At 41.8% G+C, this 20772-nt stretch overlaps 1 protein-coding gene across 1 annotated transcript in view; it reads left to right on the forward strand.

Moving 5' to 3' along the window:
• fcho1 (FCH and mu domain containing endocytic adaptor 1) overlaps positions 1-20742 on the forward strand; it is a 253690-nt gene extending 232948 nt beyond the window's left edge. The window contains exons 26-27 of the mRNA XM_084310518.1: positions 8701-8868; positions 15573-20742. Coding sequence (XP_084166644.1) covers positions 8701-8868; positions 15573-15601 — 197 coding nt within the window. The 3' untranslated portion in view covers positions 15602-20742. The remainder of the gene's footprint in view (positions 1-8700; positions 8869-15572) is intronic.
• Positions 20743-20772: the final 30 nt, after the last annotated feature.

Below are 20772 nucleotides of genomic sequence, written 5' to 3' on the forward strand. Positions count from 1 at the left end.
ATGATTTGTGGAGCTCCCCAGTGGGTAGTTCCTCTCAGGGAGTCCCCAGAATAGTTTGGTCAGAAAACATCTAATGTTGCCATTTTCAAATTATCAATAAAATAACAATTTCTCACTTGAGGTGATTTTTAGCCTCATCCTGCGGTTTTTAACGTTACACTTTATTACAGTGTAGGACTTCAAATCAAAACAAAGGATCACGCAACAAAATAAATGTTTTTCTTGTCAGAAACGCTCAATTACACCAGAGGAGTAAGATCAAAATAGAATTCCGATGTCTAATGGGTGGAATGTTCCTTTTAATTGATGCACAGAAAGACGCACTCATCTTACTGTTCCCATATTGTACCTCGGAAAGAAAACCCTGTTGGTCATTGAGTTCCGTACGTAGCATGAACTACTGAACTACTGAACGACAAACTGGATGCTTCCTGCTCAGGCCCAGCACCCACTACCACCCTCCATTTATTTCTACACTAATGATATATTATTACCTGAGTCTGAGACGGCGCGGCTGGAGAGCAGAGAGAGAGGAACTATTCATAGCCCTGTGGTGATAGATGGGAGGTTTAATGGATATTAAAGGTTCAAGTCTATAGATAGAAGATCTCTGTGTGCTTTATGACCCAGTGACAAAGCGTGGAAAGGTCGTAATAACTCCTCGCTGTCCAGTCACAGAAACACAACTCTCTCCCGACTGTTTCCTCTTCTAAACCTCGTTAAGGAAACCTTAGGGGTGGTGTAGGCATCGCATAAATAACGTCTTGCAGAGTTGAATCAATGGGTGACTTGAGGGCCGTGTAAACAGGTCTCGTGTTTGCAAGGGTTTTTCTTCTCTCGTTAAGGGTGGGATAGTAATTCATGGTTTCATTCTAAAACGGCATGAATAGTATTCAAGCAGAACAGTTACATTGTCTCGCGTTTTGGTTCCATACTCTTTATTAATTGACGTGGTGAATCGTTAAATGATTAATAGGTTAAATTGACAATGTGCCTTTTATTTAATTTTGTATTCAAGTTCTTGAGACCACCGGTGCTTCTTAGTGTTGTAGCCTTGCTTAGTGTTGTAGCCTTGCTTAGTGCTGTAGCCTTGCTTAGTGTTGTAGCCTTGCTTAGTGCTGTAGCCTTGCTTAGTGTTGTAGCCTTGCTTAGTGCTGTAGCCTTGCTTAGTGTTGTAGCCTTGCTTAGTGCTGTAGCCTTGCTTAGTGCTGTAGCCTTGCTTAGTGTTGTAGCCTTGCTTAGTGCTGTAGCCTTGCTGGCTGATACAATCCTTATCTCTCCCCCTTAGTGCGACCCGCAAACCATAATAATTCTCCACCTTCGTAAGAATTCGACACTTCGACAGCATACCTTTCTTGAAAGAGCGTTGTTTATTGATATAAACAGAAGCCTCAGCCCAGATGTTATCAGATTGTATTTTCATTGCTATCGTCTCTGCTGTTATTCAGTCCAATGGTGGTCAGGCCTGGTCGTTAGCCTGAACCATCCTCGTGTTAGCCGAAGCTAATGATGATGTGTCATTCCCCCCCCCCCCCCCCCTCTCCGTGATGAGAGGAGAGAGTCTCTTCTGGTTTCTTCCCTCTTAGTCTCAGTCAGATTTTAGTCTGCCCTTACCCGGAACCACTGTCACCTTTATAGGATCTTCGTCATAGCAACGACGGCCCGCCCCCCTTCTGGTTGTCATGCGACGCGCTGTCATGACAACCGCGTTTAACCTTTACACACATCAAAACGCAGTTTCTACTGTTTCATTAAGGATGTCACCCCTCTCCCTCGCTCTGTGCCGGTATCAGCTTGTTTATGTTACCACCCTGCCGATGACCTCGGAGCCCTATGGCTCTCTGTCTAATTTGACTAGAGACAGACACACATGCAAACCCTGATGATAATGGTAATGATGATAATGGTATTACCCTCTTAAAGCTTGTCTCTATATATCAGTTATAAACAAAATATACATTGAAAAAACACCGATATCTCTCATTCCCCCCTTTGATTCTAATCAAACCTTCAGAATCAACAAATCATTATTTGGTTTTTCAATTAATTATACCCAAGAATAGACTCATAACAATTAGGGCCCCTCCGTCTGCTGTTTTTGCCTTATTTGTTTTCCATTACACGCATCACACCTAAACCAGAAAGGATAAACAACGGTCAGGGAGGAGAGAAAGAGAGAGAGAGAGACAGAGAAAGACACAGATTTGCAACTTTTCAGACAACACACCTAAACCCTTTGGCCCCCCTACTTAGGTACACCCCACATCAAATCAGAGCACTCCCTTCCCTCTTACAGTACACCCCCCATCTTGGGCCTTTGAGGTGCTTGAGCATGAGCATAGTCGTAGTATATATTCAGATTCAAATTGCCTATATATTCTTTTTCATTGCCTATATATATTTTTTTATAATTTTTTTGACATGACATAAAACTAGACATACAAACATTAACAGTAAATATCCACAATAAATCACAGGACTATACAGTCCATTATTTGGATCAATATAAATGTAGGTTACAAGATATATACACAATACCTACAATACAATACATACATATGCTCTTGCTCGTTCTTCTTCCCCACCCTCAGGACCCCCCTTGGATAATCCATCCATTATTTCGTTTCTAACCAAGGATTACAATTCATATGCTAACCTTTATTCTCTCCACCACCTCTAACCAGATTGCAATGCTGGCTTCATTGACACCTAAAATTCTTGCGGTAGATATCTCTAGATAAATCACATCGAGATAGGTAAGAACCCATACCTTCCGGCACATTTTATCCGGTTGAATCCAGCGTGATGCTATCAGCTTTTTAGCAGCCGTAAGACCGGACAAAATTAGTCACTTTAGGCTGCTAACTGAGAAACATCATTCAACAACAATACAGAAGGCAGTACAGGTATGGTCAGAAATAAAAATTCTGATAATTGCGTGGTTACTTCTTCCCAGAATATCTTAACAGGGGGGCATTCCCAATACATATGCATAAATGTACCGATATCACCCCTTAGACACAAGGAGCATAGAGAGTCTTGTTTAAGCCCCATTCGGTTCAATCTTATAGGAGTCAGGTAAGTCCTATGAATAAAATTAAGATTAATCTGTTGATGATCCGGGTTGCATGACGCTAGTCAAACGTTTGCCCAGACTTCATGCCAATCAAAATCTACTTCCAAGTCTGGTATATCCTTCCTCCAAACTGAGTCTAGGGGAAGGATTCCATACGAAGACGTAAGTAAGTGATGATAAAAGTCAGATACGAAGCCTCTCGATGTCTCCCTTTCATAAAATATTTTGTGATATCTGTGGTGCTCAAGTGGTATCTTTAATGGGACTCCATGAGCCTTCAAAGTTGCTAATAACTGTATATAGAAATAATAAGTGGAGCTGGTGAGGTTAAATTTGTTATGTATATCTTGATAGCTACAGAAACCCCGTTCGTTGAAGATATCTCCCAATGTATGTATGCCCTGCTTTTCCCATTTGGGATATCTGATTGTTGTGCAATAAGGAGTGCATTGTTATTTGAATGGCTATGCCATTTATGTTGGTTAGTAAATTTTTTCTGTGTGTCACGCCATATCCGAATCACATGTGTAATAAGCGGGCCAAATTTTAAGTCGCATTGCTTAACACTTTAATCGCCGAAAACGCTGGAACTCGTCTTTCCCCGCCATGCTCATTCTGCCGAAGACGCCGTAACACGTCTTTGATATCAATATTTCAAAAATCTGTGATCGAAATCATATTTCTCCTCCGGGGACCTGACATATACTTCTGAGTTCCACTCAACTGTCTAACGGTTCAAGACCGCCATCTGGTGGCCGATCGACGCACAACGCATGGCGGGCAATAACGAATTATCACGTTTTTGGCGCACAATGTGTTAATATTCAGAGTTAATTATTAACAGTTTATTTTTCTCATATTTTTATATTCAGATGTAATTTTATTGCCTATATTTATGTCTTTCTACTATTACCCTGCCCATACCTGTACCTCCCCTCCCCCCCCCCCCCCATGTTGCTATGATACCTGAATTTCCCCAAGGGGATTAATATATTATCTTATTTGCTGTCTGAATCACATGACCACCAGCTTCATGAAGGCTTCATCAGTGATGTGGCCAAAATCACCAGAGAATTATATAATCTTTTATCCATATTTTATTAGTAGCGTAGCCTAATCATTTCCTCCCTGTAGAGACAACTAGAGTCGATTGTCTCTTGCTCTAGTGTCAGGTTGTAACATTCCTAAGCCACACAGGTTAGTTCATCTTAGATGACCTATGACCCCGCCAGTGGTGTTCGCTAGATCTTCATGTTACAGTTACAGTACATGTATAATAATAAGAGACAGCAGATGAGTGAGTGCAATAGGATGAAAAATAGGATGAAAATAACAAAAACGATCCTTTAACAAAATGCTTTATAGGCAGAGATAACATTATTACATTTAGTCATTTAGCTGACGCTTTTATCCAAAGTCAACAGGAAGGGTACAACTCTTATAGCTGAGTAACAATGCAGTGTTGAGTGCATAGTAGGGGTGTAACGGTACGTGTATTTGTCCCGCGAATTTACGGTACGGCCGTCACGGTGCGGTACGTGCAGCCATACGGTGAATACGCCCCACAGCGCAAACACACAAGTCCCACATGCAGGCACTCGCAGGTTCCGTGCGAGAACAGCGCACGGCACACACTTCAGTTCAGAGCGGCGAAAGTGCACGGAGAAAGGCACATTTACAATGGAACAGCTGCAGGGTCATTACAGTTTTCTTTCATTTTCTTGTTCGCCCAATAACGTTAAACAAAATTAAACCAATGGAAAGAAACACACGCGTCGCCGACACACACACACGCGCCAACAAACGCATCAACATTCTCTCCCGCCCGACTCACATCAACATTCTCCCCCGCCCGACTCACAGGCACAATAAAAAAATTAATTAAAAAAAACATACTTTTCCGGACAGATCATCTGAGCTCCACTGTGTTTAAATCCAAATAATCCTCTGCCATTGTTGTAATATGTCATCTGTTCTCTAGTATTCAGTCTCGTCGTGAAGTTAAATTCTCTCTAGAAGTGAAATTGAAACTTAGCAAGGATAAGTTGTTAAAGGGGCAGTAGGCAAGTGGATGCCTGAACACAGAATGACACCAGTATCACTGACTATCACGGCAAGCCTATAGAAAATTATTCTATTTAATAATAATAATAATAATAATAATAATAATAATAATAATAATAATAATAATAATAATAATAATAATAATAATAATAATAATTATCATAAATATAATATATAAAATTTTAAAACTTTTTTTTCTTTTAAATATTTCTATTAACACTTTGGATACCCAACCCGAGTTTGAATGCCCATAACGAGATTTTTTTTTTTTTTTTTTTCCGATCTGAATTCATATTTCATCAACCGAGTCTACCGTTGGAAAATCAGCCATCCCAGGCGCTCAGATGTGAAAAAAGCGCCCCCTATCGTCTCCCAGATGGTAATTCACCCTTTTGGACTCAATGAAAATGAATGAGAAAAAAAGACCCAGACTCCACATTTTACTTCTCACTCATGTAACCGGGGTCGATCAGCTTCATGCTGGACCCTCAGAGCAGCGGGGATTATGTGTTTATACTGTATATGCGGTGGATCAATAAAAGGATCGATTTTTTCGAATGGCGATCAGGAATTGGAATAATCCATTTGGATACCATCTGATCTCAGGTAAGGAATCTATGTTACCAGTCTTAAGATACTCAGACCTGTTTTCACGGAGATATGAGCTTTTTCTTTTTTTTGTGATATGGCTGTTTGTAAGAGCGATCAGGAACTGAGAGAATCGATTTTCAGCGTGCGGCACTAGCGTGCACACGTACACATATACTATCGATAATCTAGCGTTTATTTGAAAACTATTCATAAATAGGCCGACAAATGACAACGTTCTAGAATATTACAGTACGGGGCGATTATCATGGAATCCTCTTTTTTTTCCGTGAAAACGAGGGGTTTTCTAAATGCTATGAAACGGAAATGAACTGATAAAAAAACAATCTGCTTCAACAATGTTGACTGGAAATAGGTCATTGATAATGCGACGGGCAGATTAGACACATAGCCATAATTTAAAACATAGATTAGGCGATATTAATGCTAACATTGAAGTGGATGTGGGCATTCAAGGACTAAATGTGCGCCCCCTGCTGGGCATTCAACGTGTTAATAATAATAATTATAAATATTTTTTTTTCTGTTGTACCGAACTCGTACCGAACCGTGACCCCAATACCGAGGTACGTACCGAACCGTGGCTTCTGTGTACCGTTACACCCCTAGTGCATAATAGTAAAGACATAATTAGTATTGTAGGAAGAGTGCATGATAGTATAAGACAGTAAGAAGGTTAGTGTTTATTGAAAATAAAATAAAAATGTATTTCAGATATTGATTGAAGAAGTGCGTTTTTAGTTGACGGCGAAAGATTGGTCGGGCTTCAGCTGTCCTAACTGTGGTGGGAAGTTCGTTCCACCATTGTGGAGTGAGGAGAATAGGCGGCTTCTCCTTGATGACCCTCCCGGAGCTCGGATGGGAGTGGGTCTGAGGTGGCCAGAGGATGTAGAGTGGAGGGGTCTTGAGAGGGTGTAGGTAGAGACCATTGACCAGAGGTAGACGGGAGCTGTTCCCTTCTCCGCACGATATGCCAGGTCGAGGACCTTGAAGCGGATTCCTTCCGACATTGCTCAGGAGGAATCTGCAGGTTCTGGTCATTGCGGCGATGTGAGCGGAGAAGTTCAGGCGATCGTCAATGACTATGCTTAGGTTCAGTTTGAGGTGGTTGGTCGTCATCCAGGCGGAGATGTCGGACAGACAGGCCGAGATTCGCTCAGAGACATGGATATCTGAGAGAGGAAAGGAGAGGAAGAGTTGAGTGTCATCGGCATAGCAATGATACGAGAAGGCATGAGACATAATAATGTTACCCAGGGGAGCTCCAGTAGCTCACCACGTACCGCGAGCGCTATTTCAGCGCCGGGGACAACCGTGCTCGTCACGGATCTGGGGTTTAGCGAGTTCGAATCCCGGACTGCAGCCGTGCCTTTCCCAGAGTGTCTTCCCCCCCATCTGAACCCTTTCAGCCTGTTTCTGTCGGTCATCCTTGACCAGAATAAATGCGATAAACGTATAAAAGAGCCAGGGGAATGGCCAAAGTTTAAAAAAAAATTATAATAATGTTACCCAGGGGGAGCTCCAGTAGCTCACCGCGTATCTCGGCGCTATTGCGGCGTCAGGGACAACCGTGCGCGTCACAGATCTGGGGTACACGAGTTCGACTCCCGGACTCGCCGTATTTTCTCAGAGTGTCTTTCCCCCGATCTATATCCTATTCAACCTGTTTCTGTCGGTCATGCCTGACCAGAAAAAGCGATAAACGCTAAAAAGAACCAGCTGACTGGTCAAAGTTTAAAAAAAAAATAAAAAATGTTACCCAGAGATTTGGTGTAGAGAGAAGAGGAGGGGTCTGGAGGGGAGGAGGGCCGACAGGGTTCCTCTCCATGATACTCGGCAGGAGCGGTCGTCGAGGTAAGATGTCAGCCATGCCAGCGCAGAGCCAGTCACTCCCATTCCTGCGAGGGATGCGAGGAGGATCTGATGGTTGACTGTGTCAAAGTCTGCCGACAGGTCCGCGTGAATACTTTCGGCAGCCAACATGCCCTTCCGCGTTGCTCTGATTGGCCGAGTGCGCGCATGAGCCGCGACGCGCTCCTCAACCAGGCAGGAATACTAAACTCTGCTTAACGCAATTTATATGCATGGAAGTATTGATTACGCCGTAACGAATCATTAAAAAAATATACCTGTAACTTTACACATATGTTGGATTATGTAATTGGTTTGTCATGACAAACCAATAAAAAATCACGAATTAACCGGTGGCTACAACAACACACAGTAACTACATGCATGGTATGGTATGGTATTTATTTTAGACAACAAAACATATACAGATCATTACATCACATATTTGCTTTAGTCAAGGATAGGAACGAAAAGGCGCAATGACTTATTTACATTGTTGTCCTTGGATGTCAATTAGATTAGCCCCACCGTTCATTGTAAACAATGATGCATGTAGTTACTGTGTGTTGTTGTAGCCACCGGTTAATTCGCGATTTTTTTATTGGTTTGTCATGACAAACCAATTACATAATCCAACATATGTGTAAAGAAACAACATATTCCAGTTAACGGTATATTTTTTTAATGATTCGTTACGGCGTAATCAATACTTCCATTTGTATAAATTGCGTTAAGGGGAGTTTAGTATTCCTGCCTGGCTGAGGAGCTTGTCGCGGCTCATGCGTGCGCTCGGCCAATCAGAGCAACTCGGAAGGGCATGTTGGCTGCCGAAAGTATTCACGCGACAGGTCCAGGAGAATCAGGACAGTGGAGAGGCCCTTTGCTTTTGCTAAGTGCTAAGCTATTCGGGCCATCTCTTTGGAGTGACCAGTCCTGAAGCCTGACTGATTAGGGTCTAGGAGGTCATTATGTAAGAGATAATCAGTAAGTTGGTTGGATACAGCACGTTCAAGTGATTTAGAAAGGAAGGAGAGAAGATCATTTGATTATTTTCTGCAGTGCATATCTTTGCTAAACCTTTGGTTTTGTTGTGATCCCAGGCTCGGGGACCCTGTGTGCCAGCTGGCAGTGCCTGGAGGCCCCCCGCGGCCCTCCACCCAGCCTGGCGGTTCAGTTCGTGGGCTCCGGGGCTTCACTGTCGGGGATGGATCTGGAGCTGGTGGGGAGCCGCTACCGCATGTCTCTGGTCAAGAAGAGATTCGCCACAGGTGAGACTTTTGTTTTCAAGTTTAGTTTGATTTGTCACATATAAGGTACATGTACATTACAGTGAAATGCTTGGTTCTATATGAGCCCCCTGAGATTGTGCTTCATACAGTAAAAAAGTTAAAAGAATAAAGGCCACACACTATACAAAATATACAAACTAAAGTACAAAATGCAAACAATGAAGTACAAAATGCAAACTTCTTAAAATGCAAAAATTAGGTAGGGACAAATATTTTAGTAATACATAAGATACAAAGTATGGTGTAGTGTTAAAAAGTGTTTAAAGTGTCTAAGTGAATATTTAAAGTGAGTGTGTGCATGTGGATGCATGTGCAATGAATATAGATGGATGGGTTAGTGTTGCATAGAGTCATTGAGCATGGCCAGAGAGAACTTTAGAATCTAGATACAACTCCAGAATTCTGCTTCATCAAACCAATTGGTTTTAGTTTCTCCTTGATGCACTTTAGCCAAAGGAGACAGTTATGCGTGAGTTTTTTATATTCCCAAAGTGCAGAAGTGATTGTCAATTTTATGTTAATGAAAAAAAGAGCAGTGACCTTTTGGCTCCAGTGATCAACACGTTGCCTAACTCTCATTGCTTTCGATCTCAGGGACCAGCTAATGGTTTTTTTTGTGTTTTGTTTGAGGCCTGGCAAGCCATGGTATTGTCACCCTCAGGGACCACAATACAATTCTACTTAAAATGAAAATAACGTCTATGTATGTCAGCTAAATTTCAGACTTTGTTTGTTTTTCCCCCTGAACGTGCTACCTCACCTGGCTATTGCATCTAAACACATACCATATATATATATATATATATATATATATATATATATATATATATATATATATATATATATATATATATTAGGGCTGTCAAAGTTAATGATTTAACTTGAGATTCATTTAAATTATTTAAAGCATTAAAATAAATTAATCTAGATTAATCTATGGAGTGAAAAATCTTCAACGTTCTGAACTTTCAGCAGTATATTTGCTTGTTCTTTTTTTGCATTGACTTATGCACCTTTTTGAAAATCATCTGACATGAAGATGGAACACATTTTTGTTGTTAATATGATTTATATTACTGGTAGATAGTTCATACAAGACATTATCATCCTCTAAGCCAATCTGCACTTTAACATAGGCCTGGGTTGTTTTTATTTCTGTTAGCGCCGCGGATATAAGAAAGAGGTCTTTAAAGCTGAGTCAATGTTGATGGTTTTGTTGAACATTTGTTATTTCACAGGAGAGAAACTGTATTCATAGAAAGTCTTTGAATCTAAATATACTTTCTTTGTGTTGATTTTACATTAATTCCAGGATTTTACTCAAGTAATATCTGTTACAAGCTTCGGTTTTAAACCGAAAAATGCTATTTTTAATCTAGATTAATCTAGATTCATTACAGAAAATTGTGAGATTAATTAGTAAAAAAAAATGTATCTATTGACAGCACTAATATATATATATATATTCTCACCGTATATATGATCTACACCTGCCTGTACTTACCTGCACATAATCCTTTATATTACAGAAGAGAGCAGTAAGAATAGTTCACAAAGTAGATTCAAGAGAACATACCAATGAATTATTTATTAAATCCAGACTATTGAAATTTAAAGAGTTAGGGTGGCTGGGTGGCGCAACGGACATTGCGCTCGTCACCAACGCAAGAGACACCAGGTTCGGCTCCGGCTGTCGGCTCCGGCTGTCGGCGTTGCCTCCGGCTTGGATCAGCTGTCATACTAATTCAATTGGCAGAGTTAGGGGGTGGAAGTCGATGGGTGGTAATCTGGACGTTGTGGACAGCGACTCCTACAGGTTGGTTGGGGACGCCTGCACAGCAGAGACAGGAAATAGCGGGGGTAGTGTGAGCCTCCCACACGTTACACCTCGCCAATGAGAGTCCACGCTGGCAGGTGAAAAGATGCGACAGGCTGCCTCCTCGTGTATCGGAGGGGACACGTGATGCAAGGCTTCTATCCTCCCTACAACAGGCCAGTGGGGGGCATATGCGAGCAACGTTCAAGACAGGGGAGGGAAGAATTGGCACAGTGGAATTGGGATGGGAGAAAAAGAGAAAAAGTGGATACAAAAAAAAGAAACTTAAAGAGTTAGCTGAAATACAGACTTTATTAGTTGTGTTTAGAGCAAAATGCAGAGTATTACCAGCAAATATACAGAGGTTGTTCGTTCCCTGTCCAGATGACAGCAGAAGGAAATTCAATTTTAAGCACCAATTTGCACAAACCACCTTAAAACAAAGGTGCACCTCAGTTATAGGTATCACACTATGGAACTCTTTGCAGAATGATGAAAAGAGTTCTACTAATATATTTCACTTCAAAAGGTTGTACAAAGAAAAGATAAATAGACAGTATAGCACAGTTTAGTATAATATTGCAGTTTAGCATAACAGGATAACATAGCATTGAATTGCAGTAATTATAAAATTATATAGAAGTATAATATAGAATAATACATTATATAAGTGTGTGTGTGTGTGTGTGTGTGTGTGTGTGTGTGTGTGTGTGTGTGTGTGTGTGTGTCTAAATGAATGAACCTAAATATCGCTGCTGGCGGGACAAAACCTCATAACTCCAAAAACACAACTTTTCAGCAGATGAAAAAAACGAACACAGATTTGAGGGTGAATAGAGTTAGGAGGTTTAGACAGATGATCGGTTTAATGCTTTCCCATTGTTTAAACTTTGTAAAACCCACACACACATATGGAGGATGATCTACGGAGTTGATTTATATATATAAAAAAAAAAATGGAGTTATGAGGTTTTGTCCCGCCAGCAGCGATATGTAGTTTGACTGATAGATACACAAAATGGGATTATTTATGTTGATTTAATTTAGTTGTGTTGATGTTTCCTGTTGACAGAATTCGGCTATAGGGCGACAATAATGTGGTCAAGAGGCATGGTTTCTATCTTGAGCCTTAACTGGCGTGGTTTATTTATTCCCATGGCAGAGCAGCAGTTCTACAGGTCTCCTCTCACTGAGAGGCTGGGGGAAAGAGAAAGAATGGGAGGAGACATCTCTATTTATACTCGCCACCTGGTGGTGTTCCTGAGTGGCTCCGCCTAGAGCACCCTCTAGTGGAAACAGTTATATATGCAGTTAGACAGTTACTAGTGGAAACAGTTATATATGCAGTTAGACAGTTACTAACAATCCTACACAGAACCTCTGATCTCAACATTTCCATTTTTACAAAATGGGTATATTCTGTTTCGTTTTACGCAATAAGTCTATCGGTGTGTTGTATGTGTGTAGGGGCAGGTATATATGAGAATTTTTCTTCTTCCTGTTCCTTTCGGCCATGGAATTTGGTGAATTATATTAATATGTACTGTTGGACTGTGGTAATTCCATGTACGAATAAATAAATGATGATGATATCTTACTAGTTACGCTGCTGGTCAGTATGACTACTGCCATAGTGTCTTTATACCTGTATCACTGACTGTACATATTATACTACAACTCTGTACATACATCTGATTAGCACTACACTCAGTAGTACTAATTTGTATATTTTGTACACAGTTTAATCACCTGTACATTGTATATTGCTGTTGCACTTTACTGTTACATTTGCACTCTGGTTGCATGCCAAACTTATTTTCGTTGTACTGTACTTGTGCTGTATAATGACAATACATTTGAATCTAATCTAAATGATAGCCAATCATATTACACATTTTCTGCCAAATATTGCACTTGGAAACAACTTTGCAATGTACTATATTGAATTAAAAAATATTTGTGTTTCCATACATATTTCAATAATGCGAACCAAACAACAGTCTTACCAAACACTCATAGTCCATGGGCCAGAGCCCAAAATTTTACTTGTTGGTACCACTCAAGGTGACGAAACGTACATATAATTTTTTAAAAGATCTATGTCTGTAGATGATATTTTGGTATGATAGCCCTTCCTGAGTGGTAGCTGTATCATAATTATCAAGTCATGAAGTATACCCACCCCCTCAGGAAATTGCATTTCAGATGCTGGTGCATATCCTGCTTTAGACTCACGTAGAGGACATCTGTCAATGTTTCACAATATTGTCTTTGGTATAATTTTCAGGACTCCCTGGAAGAAGAGATCTTGTATCTCAATGGGACATTCCTGGATAAATAAAGGATAAATAAATTTTAAAGCGGACTATGTCATCTTTCATTCAAGCTAAAATGTGAATCTTCCTGACCAATATAGAGGTCACTGGAGCTCTTTGAACAGTCAACAACACACTTTTTACATGATTTGCACCTAAATGATATACTATATTTTAGCCTTGTGTCATCTAGGAGCAACAGGGACACAAAATACAAAATCTCTCTCAGGACCATAAAGATTCAGGAAATGTATAATATGCCTATACTATTTCTTGTCAGGGGTGATTGTGAGCCTTAAATTAGAAGAGCAGTACTAGGCTCCTATTAAACTATACAGAACAGCCACTAGGATAATGTCACAAAGTGGTCATAAAGGACACCACAAGGAGATACGGAACCACTTAGAGTTTTATAAACAACCTATTAAACAGAACAACATTATAAACTAAATTAACATTGAAAGTGAATTATACATTTAATCCCACAGTATACAGTATCGTTATTAATGGGAATAGGCCTATGTCAAGATCTGATTATAGTCAGGCTATCACGATCTGTGTGTACTTAAGATAGAGTTGAGATGGGTAACCTAATCCCATCCCAAATATTTACTTTTCTACTTTCTGGTGATGTATCATAGTTACAAACAGTAGAGGTTGAGTACTTTCTGGTGATGTATCATAATTAAAGACAGTAGAGGTTGAGTCCTTTCTGGTAATATAACATAGTTAAAATAGTAGAGGTTGAGTACTTTCATCACCAGAAAGGATTAAACTTATACTGTCTTTAACTATGATACATCACCAGAAAGTACTCCACTTATACGGTCTTTAACTATGATACATCACCAGAAAGTACTCAATTTATACTGTCTTTAATAACTATGATACATCACCAGAAAGTACTCAATTTATACTGTCTTTAATAACTATGATACATCACCAGAAAGTACTCAACTTATACTGTCTTTAATAACTATGATACATCACCAGAAAGAAAGAACTCAACCTCTACTGTCCTTATGGTCCTGAGAGTGTTGTAGATTTTGTATTTTGTGTCCCTGTTGCTCCTAGAGATGACACAAGGCTAAAATATAGTATATCATTTAGGCGAAGATTGTGTAAAAATTTGTGTTGTTGACTGTTCAAAGAGCTCCAGTGACCTCTATATTGGTCAGAAAGATGAAAAATGACAGTCCCCTTTAAAAGTATACCAAAGACAATATTGTTTTTTTTTTTATTGGTCTTTTTCCCCCTCCATTTTCCTCAGATTTTCTCCCATCCCAATGTTAGTCGTATGCCAATTCCCAGTCCCTTCCTGGTCGCTGCGCACTTACCCCCCACAGTCAGATCATCTGGGAGAGTGGAGGCTACCACGTGCTTCCTCCGACACACGTCCAGCCAATCACCGCTTCTTTTCACCTGGCAGCGCGGATTCTCATTGAGAGGGCGTAGCGTGTGGGAGGACCACACTATCCCCCTCACGTCCAATCCGCGCTTAGCAGGCGCCCCGACCGAACTGTAGGAGTCGCTGTTTACAACGACCCGGACCCACCCTGCCAGCTTCTCCCACCCTCTGATACAGCCAATTGTATCAGTGCAGACGGCCAGCCAAGCTGGTGACAACCCCGGAGCTGTGAGCTGGATTCGAACAGGCAAATCCAGCTCAGCTCCGGGGGTGGTGACGAACGCAATCTCCGCTCGGCCACCTAACCGCCCCAAAGACAATATTGTGAAACATTGACAGATGTTACATGTGTCTAAAGCAGGATATGCGCCAGATGCACCAGCATCTGAAATGCAATTTTTTTTTTTTTTTTACTTTTTCTTCCATTTTCTATATTTTCTCCCATCCCAATTTCGTATCATCCAATTCAACCCTCCCCTGTCACGAACGCTGTTTCTTGCCTCCCACAAGCCGGCTGCAATGTGGACTAAGTCATACATAGCACAAGTCCCCTCCGGTACTTGAGGTAACAGCAGTCGCATCTTTTCACCTGCGCAGCTCGATCTCTCAGTGGCGAGGAGTAACGCGTGGGAGGCTCACGCTGCCCCCGACACTTCCTGATTCTACTGCGCAGGCGCACCAACCGACCTGTAGGAGTCGCTGTCCACAACGCCCGATCCCCACCCATCAGTTTCCCACCCCTTAATATGGCCAATGTGTATTAGTACGGACGACCAGCTAAACTGAAAGCAAATGTGGAGCGCTGGGCTCGAACAGGCAAGCCCAGCGTCTCCAGATTTCGTGGCGAGCGCCTTGCCCACTACGCCACGTAGCCGCCCCCTGAAATGCAATTTCTTGAGGGGGTGCGTATACTTCATGACTTGATAATTATGATACAGCTACCACTCAGGAAGGGCTATCATACCAAAATAGCATCTACAGACATAGATCTTTTTAAAAAGTATATGTACGTTTCGTCACCTTGAGTGGTACCGATATCTGGTCTGGCCCATGGACTATCATTTCTAGAGGGGTTTGTATAAACAAGGTTCTTTTCTTTTTTATGTTTGTAATTGTTTCTCTCTCTCTCTATCTCTCTCAACAGGGAAATACATGGCCGGCTGCTCCTTGTGAGTCGCTAGTCGTCGTCATTGAAGGGTTCCTGCAGAATATTGCACTTTCAGCCATTTAAGCTGAGCTGGACTGAGCCCTTTACAGAGAGAGAGAGAGAGAGAGAGAGAGAGATATGATATACGGCATCACTGGAGACGAGGCATCTTACTCAGGCTTCTTTTTCAAAAGGAACAAAAAAAACGTTTCTTTTTTCTTTTTCTTTAACCCTTTACTGAATAGGGGTGGTATTTTGAGGAATTGGACCCCATGTGATCTTCTAATTAAAACATTAGAAGATCAGGAGCTGTATTTTAGAAACCATCATCACCCATGTTGACCGATAAGCTATGAAAAATTATTAAATGTAGCTCTTGATGTGTTGGAATAATTTGTCAAATTCATTTTCGATACATGGTTTTTATGGATAGCTTAAAAGTTATAAAAACAGATGGATTGTAATTATGAACACACAGTAAGTTATTCCATGATAGTTTTCTGAGTTGTCTGGCTGAGTGGTCCTGCTCGTTTAAATACCTCAGAGATCTGCTTCAAAGGGTTAAAAAAGAATGAGGGGGCACAATAATAATGATGAAGTACCTAGGAACTAAAGAAGAACTATGTTTTTAACTAGGAACTAAATAAGTACTATGTTGTTAACTAGGAACTAAAGAATCACTGTTGTTAACTATGAACTAAAGAAAAACTATGTTTTTAACTAGGAACTAAAGAAGTACTATGTTGTTAACTAGGAACTAAAGAATCACTATGTTGTTAACTATGAACTAAAGAAGAACTATGTTTTTAACTAGGAACTAAAGAAGTACTATGTTGTTAACTAGGAACTACAGAAGAACTGTTAACTAGGAACTACAGAACTATGTTGTTAACTAGGAACTACAGAAGAACTGTTAACTAGGAACTACAGAAGAACTATGTTGTTAACTAGGAACTAAAGAAGAACTATGTTGTTAACTAGGAACTACATAAGAACTATGTTGTTAACTAGGAACTAAAGAAGAAGAGCTATGTTGTTGTCAACAAACTGTTCCTTAACCATCAGTTACTCAGACCTCAGTGCAGGAAGTCTTTCCAGAATGGCTTCTGCTTTGCTTCCCAACGACACGTTCAGTACATTTTCCATTCGACTCTGAAATCCCCATTTTCTACCTGCTCACCTCTAATTAAAAGGTAATCATCAGTTAAACAACATCTACACTATGTTAACATATCCACATTGTTCTCATGACACGTCTTGCCAGGCGAAACGGCACAGTGCCACAGCTCATTGGCCACGGTTGTCATTTACTGATAATAAATAGTTGATTACAATCACCCGTTTGCCGACTAATGGATGTGATGGAATGCAATGAATAGTTTTTATTTCCTTGGTATTTAAACCTTATCTGTGCCTCCTCAAGTAAAGTGTTACCTTTAAAACCAGAGCTTTTTGTGCCTGTGTGAATCCAGCCTTGTACTCAACTGGCCTGGCCTTGGAAGGACAATGTGCACGTACTGCTGACGGTGTCCTTTATTTTTATTTATTTTTTTTTATCTTTTTCTCCCTCCTTTTTCCTCCGATTTTCTCCCATCCCAATGTTAGTCGTTATGCCAATTCCCAATCCCCTTCCTGGTCGCTGCGCACTTACCCCCCACAGTCGGTCTGGGAGAGTGGAGGCTACCACGTGCTTCCTCCGACACACGTCCAGCCAATCAACCGCTTCTTTTCACCTGGCAGCGCGGATTCTCACTGAGAGGGCGTAGCGTGTGGAAGGATCACACTATCCCACTTAGATCCTATCTGCGCTTAGCAGGCGCCCCGACCGAACTGTAGGAGTCGCTGTTTACAACGACCCGGACCCACCCCGCCAGCTTCTCCCACCCTCTAATACTGCCAATTGTATTAGTGTGAACGGCCAGCCAAGCTGGTGACAACCCCGGAGCTGTGAGCTGGATTCGAACAGGCGAATCCAGCCGCTCCGGGGTTGGTGACGAACGCAATCTCCGTTACGCCACCTGACCGCCCTGACGGTGTCCTTTCTGCTGTAACAGGACCAGGCTCATTTCACCTCCTATTCAATCAATCCAAAATCTCAATAGAAACTGCAATTAATTTGCAAGTGATGATACCATTGATTCCCAACCATTTCTCAATAGGTTGGATATGAGAACCTTGTCTTCATTCAATTAAATTCAATTACATTTATTGTCATTATACACATTCCAGTATAACAAAAGGTCTTGTTCGCCAGTCTCTCAAGACAGTTTTAGACATAAAAAAACACAAAAACAAAATGAGTAAATAAAAGTCTGAATAGAAAAGAGTTAGAAAATGTAAAGTTATATATAAAGACTGCAAGTCTGTCACTCGTAGGTAATATTAGTCGTCAAAAGTATTCCAGGGGGTCAAACAGGTGGTGGCTTTGGTGTGATGGGTCCTTGATGATGCAACGGGCTCTCCTCAGACATCTCCTGCGTCACGTATGGGTGGTGGTGCAGTTCTAGTGATACACTGGGCTGTTTTCACCACCCGCTGGAGAGCCTTGTGGTCAGCCACAGTGGAGCTGCCAGGCCAGACTGTGATGCTGGTCAGTCTACTGGTCAGCCACAGTGGCGCTGCCAGGCCAGACTGTGATGCTGGTCAGTCTACAGGTCAGCCACAGTGGAGCTGCCAGGCCAGACTGTGATGCAGCCGGTCAGTCTACTGGTCAGCCACAGTGGAACTGCCAGGCCAGACTGTGATGCAGCCGGTCAGTCTACTGGTCAGCCACAGTGGAACTGCCAGGCCAGACTGTGATGCAGCCGGTCAGTCTACTGGTCAGCCACAGTGGAACTGCCAGGCCAGACTGTGATGCAGCCGGTCAGTCTACTGGTCAGCCACAGTGGAACTGCCAGGCCAGACTGTGATGCAGCCGGTCAGTCTACTGGTCAGCCACAGTGGAACTGCCAGGCCAGACTGTGATGCTGGTCAGTCTACTGGTCAGCCACAGTGGAGCTGCCAGACCAGACTGTGATGCTGGTCAGTCTACTGGTCAGCCACAGTAGCTGCTCTCTGTAAAAGTTGGTTAGGATCTGAGGGTGCAGCTTGATTTTCCTCAGCCTAGTAGAGGCATTGGCGAGCTTGATGATAGAGGAGGTGTGGAGGGACCATGATAAGTCTTGGGTTATGTGGACCCCCAACAATTTAAAACTCTCGACTCCATCGACATAGATAAGTGTGTGGTTTGTGTTGCGTCTCCTGAAATCCACAATCAACTCAAACAATTTTGACGATGAGGCAGAGGTTGTTCTCTAGGAGCTCCACCTCCTCCCGGTCTGCTGCCTCCTTGTTGTTATGGATCAAATGCACCACTGTAGTGTCGTCTGAAAATGTAACAAGTTTGTCTTGTGCCTGGCGGAGTGTAACAGTGGGCCGAGGACACAGCCCTGTGGAGCCCCTTTGTTCAGGATGAGTGTAGTGGAGGTGTGGTCTCCCATCCTTACGGACTGAAGTCCAAGGGCTTATAGTTTGCCCTTTGTAGGAATGATGGCGTTAAACGCAGAGCTCCTCACATACGCCTCTCTGTAGTCGAGGTGGGCGAGTGCAAGTGGAGGTTGCATCTTCAGTGGAGTGATTGGTCGGGAGGGTCTATGGTGTCTGATCAGTGGTCAGTCTGTGAGGACGAGGGACACTTCATGATCTTTTAGGGCAGTGCAACATAGTTGCTCATACATGTGACTTTGGGACAGGAATGATTGTGGTCTTGAAGCCTTGGAACAGGTGGCTACTCTAGCTTGTGCCAGGGACACTGGAAATGTCAGCAAGGACTCCGGCAAAGAATGGTCTGCATTTCCATCATAAAATATTCCAAGTCAGATGCCAACTTCCATTAACATTAACTAACATTAATTAGGGTTTCATTCCATTTAGGTGTGCCAGAGCATGAGACGGCATGCACAGTACCAGGGCCCTGGCTCCAGCACTAAATGGAATGGAACCCTAATTAATGTGATTAACTACACCTGTGTTTACCCTACATTGGCATGTCAAAATGGCCGCTGTGAGGCCTATAGGCTGGCTAAAGAATAGGTTGCTGCATCTGGATCCGATGTGAAGAAAAGTCATGAGAGATGCTTGCGAGTGCGTTCTGTTAGTAAGACAGCAGTTAACACAAATATAACTCAATCGTTTCTAACCCTTCGCGAAGTGAGGTTTTAAATGTCAGAATCCTATTTCAGAACTCTGTGGGCCTCAATGACCAGCAGCCATTGTTACATCATCTTTAAGTTGTTGAGTTCTCAATATTCTAATCACACTGGTTTGATCATACATTTCAGAGGGTTTAAGGAGGGTGGGCTGAGAGGGAAACTGAGCAGGGGAGAAGGCTCTGGGCAGGAGTTGATCCCAGGCCTTGCAGGGGTCTTAACCACCACACCATCTCTGCAAGGAATGGTCATCACGTCAAAACACCAGTGTTCTATTCTCTGCTTGGTGCCAGACTTTGGTGCCAGTTCTATTGACACCTATATTCAAATACAAAATTAAACCGCTATCTGAGGAAATATACATCAACCAATATATCAAACATTAGCGAGTTAACGAAGCAACAAAGTGCAGATGATTCAGACATCCGAGGTAATAACCTGTTTAAAGGTCATAAACCAGGAGATGGCCATACCATTCAACTCGATGTTGGGCAACCTGAAGGTTTCCACATTTGGCACCAATGTGCGTTCACGTGCTACAGTGACGTAATGACCCTTCCTTTCTTTATAAGTTCCTTGCATCTCTGGGTACTAAACAACCTTGAGAAGTCCATTGATTGATTGATTGATTGAAAGGTGAATTGAACCCAGGCCTCACTAGGACCAAGTCTTTTGTTTTCCTCTTCATCATCTTTTCTATCTTCTTCTTCACTCTGCGTTGTGCACTCAGTCCCTGTCCTTTACCAGGGAGAGTGCCCTTCCTTCTATTGAGACTATTTGTTTGCATTGTGTTCTGTGTGCCTTTTTATAAAATGACTGAAAAACTGTCTGTAAGAAACTTTAGTTTTATTGAAGTACCAACAAAATGTGTGAATAAATTTAAGCATATGACTTAACATGTCTTGAATGAAGTTGCCATGGAAACTTAGAATTATTAATTGATGTAAATATTGAATAAATAATTCCCTGAAGTGTATGCTTGTTGTTTGTTAAAAATGAAGGTTTCGTGA

The sequence above is a fragment of the Notolepis coatsorum genome, assembly GCF_963971535.1.
Source record: "Notolepis coatsorum genome assembly, chromosome: 3".
NCBI lineage: Eukaryota > Metazoa > Chordata > Actinopteri > Aulopiformes > Paralepididae > Notolepis > Notolepis coatsorum.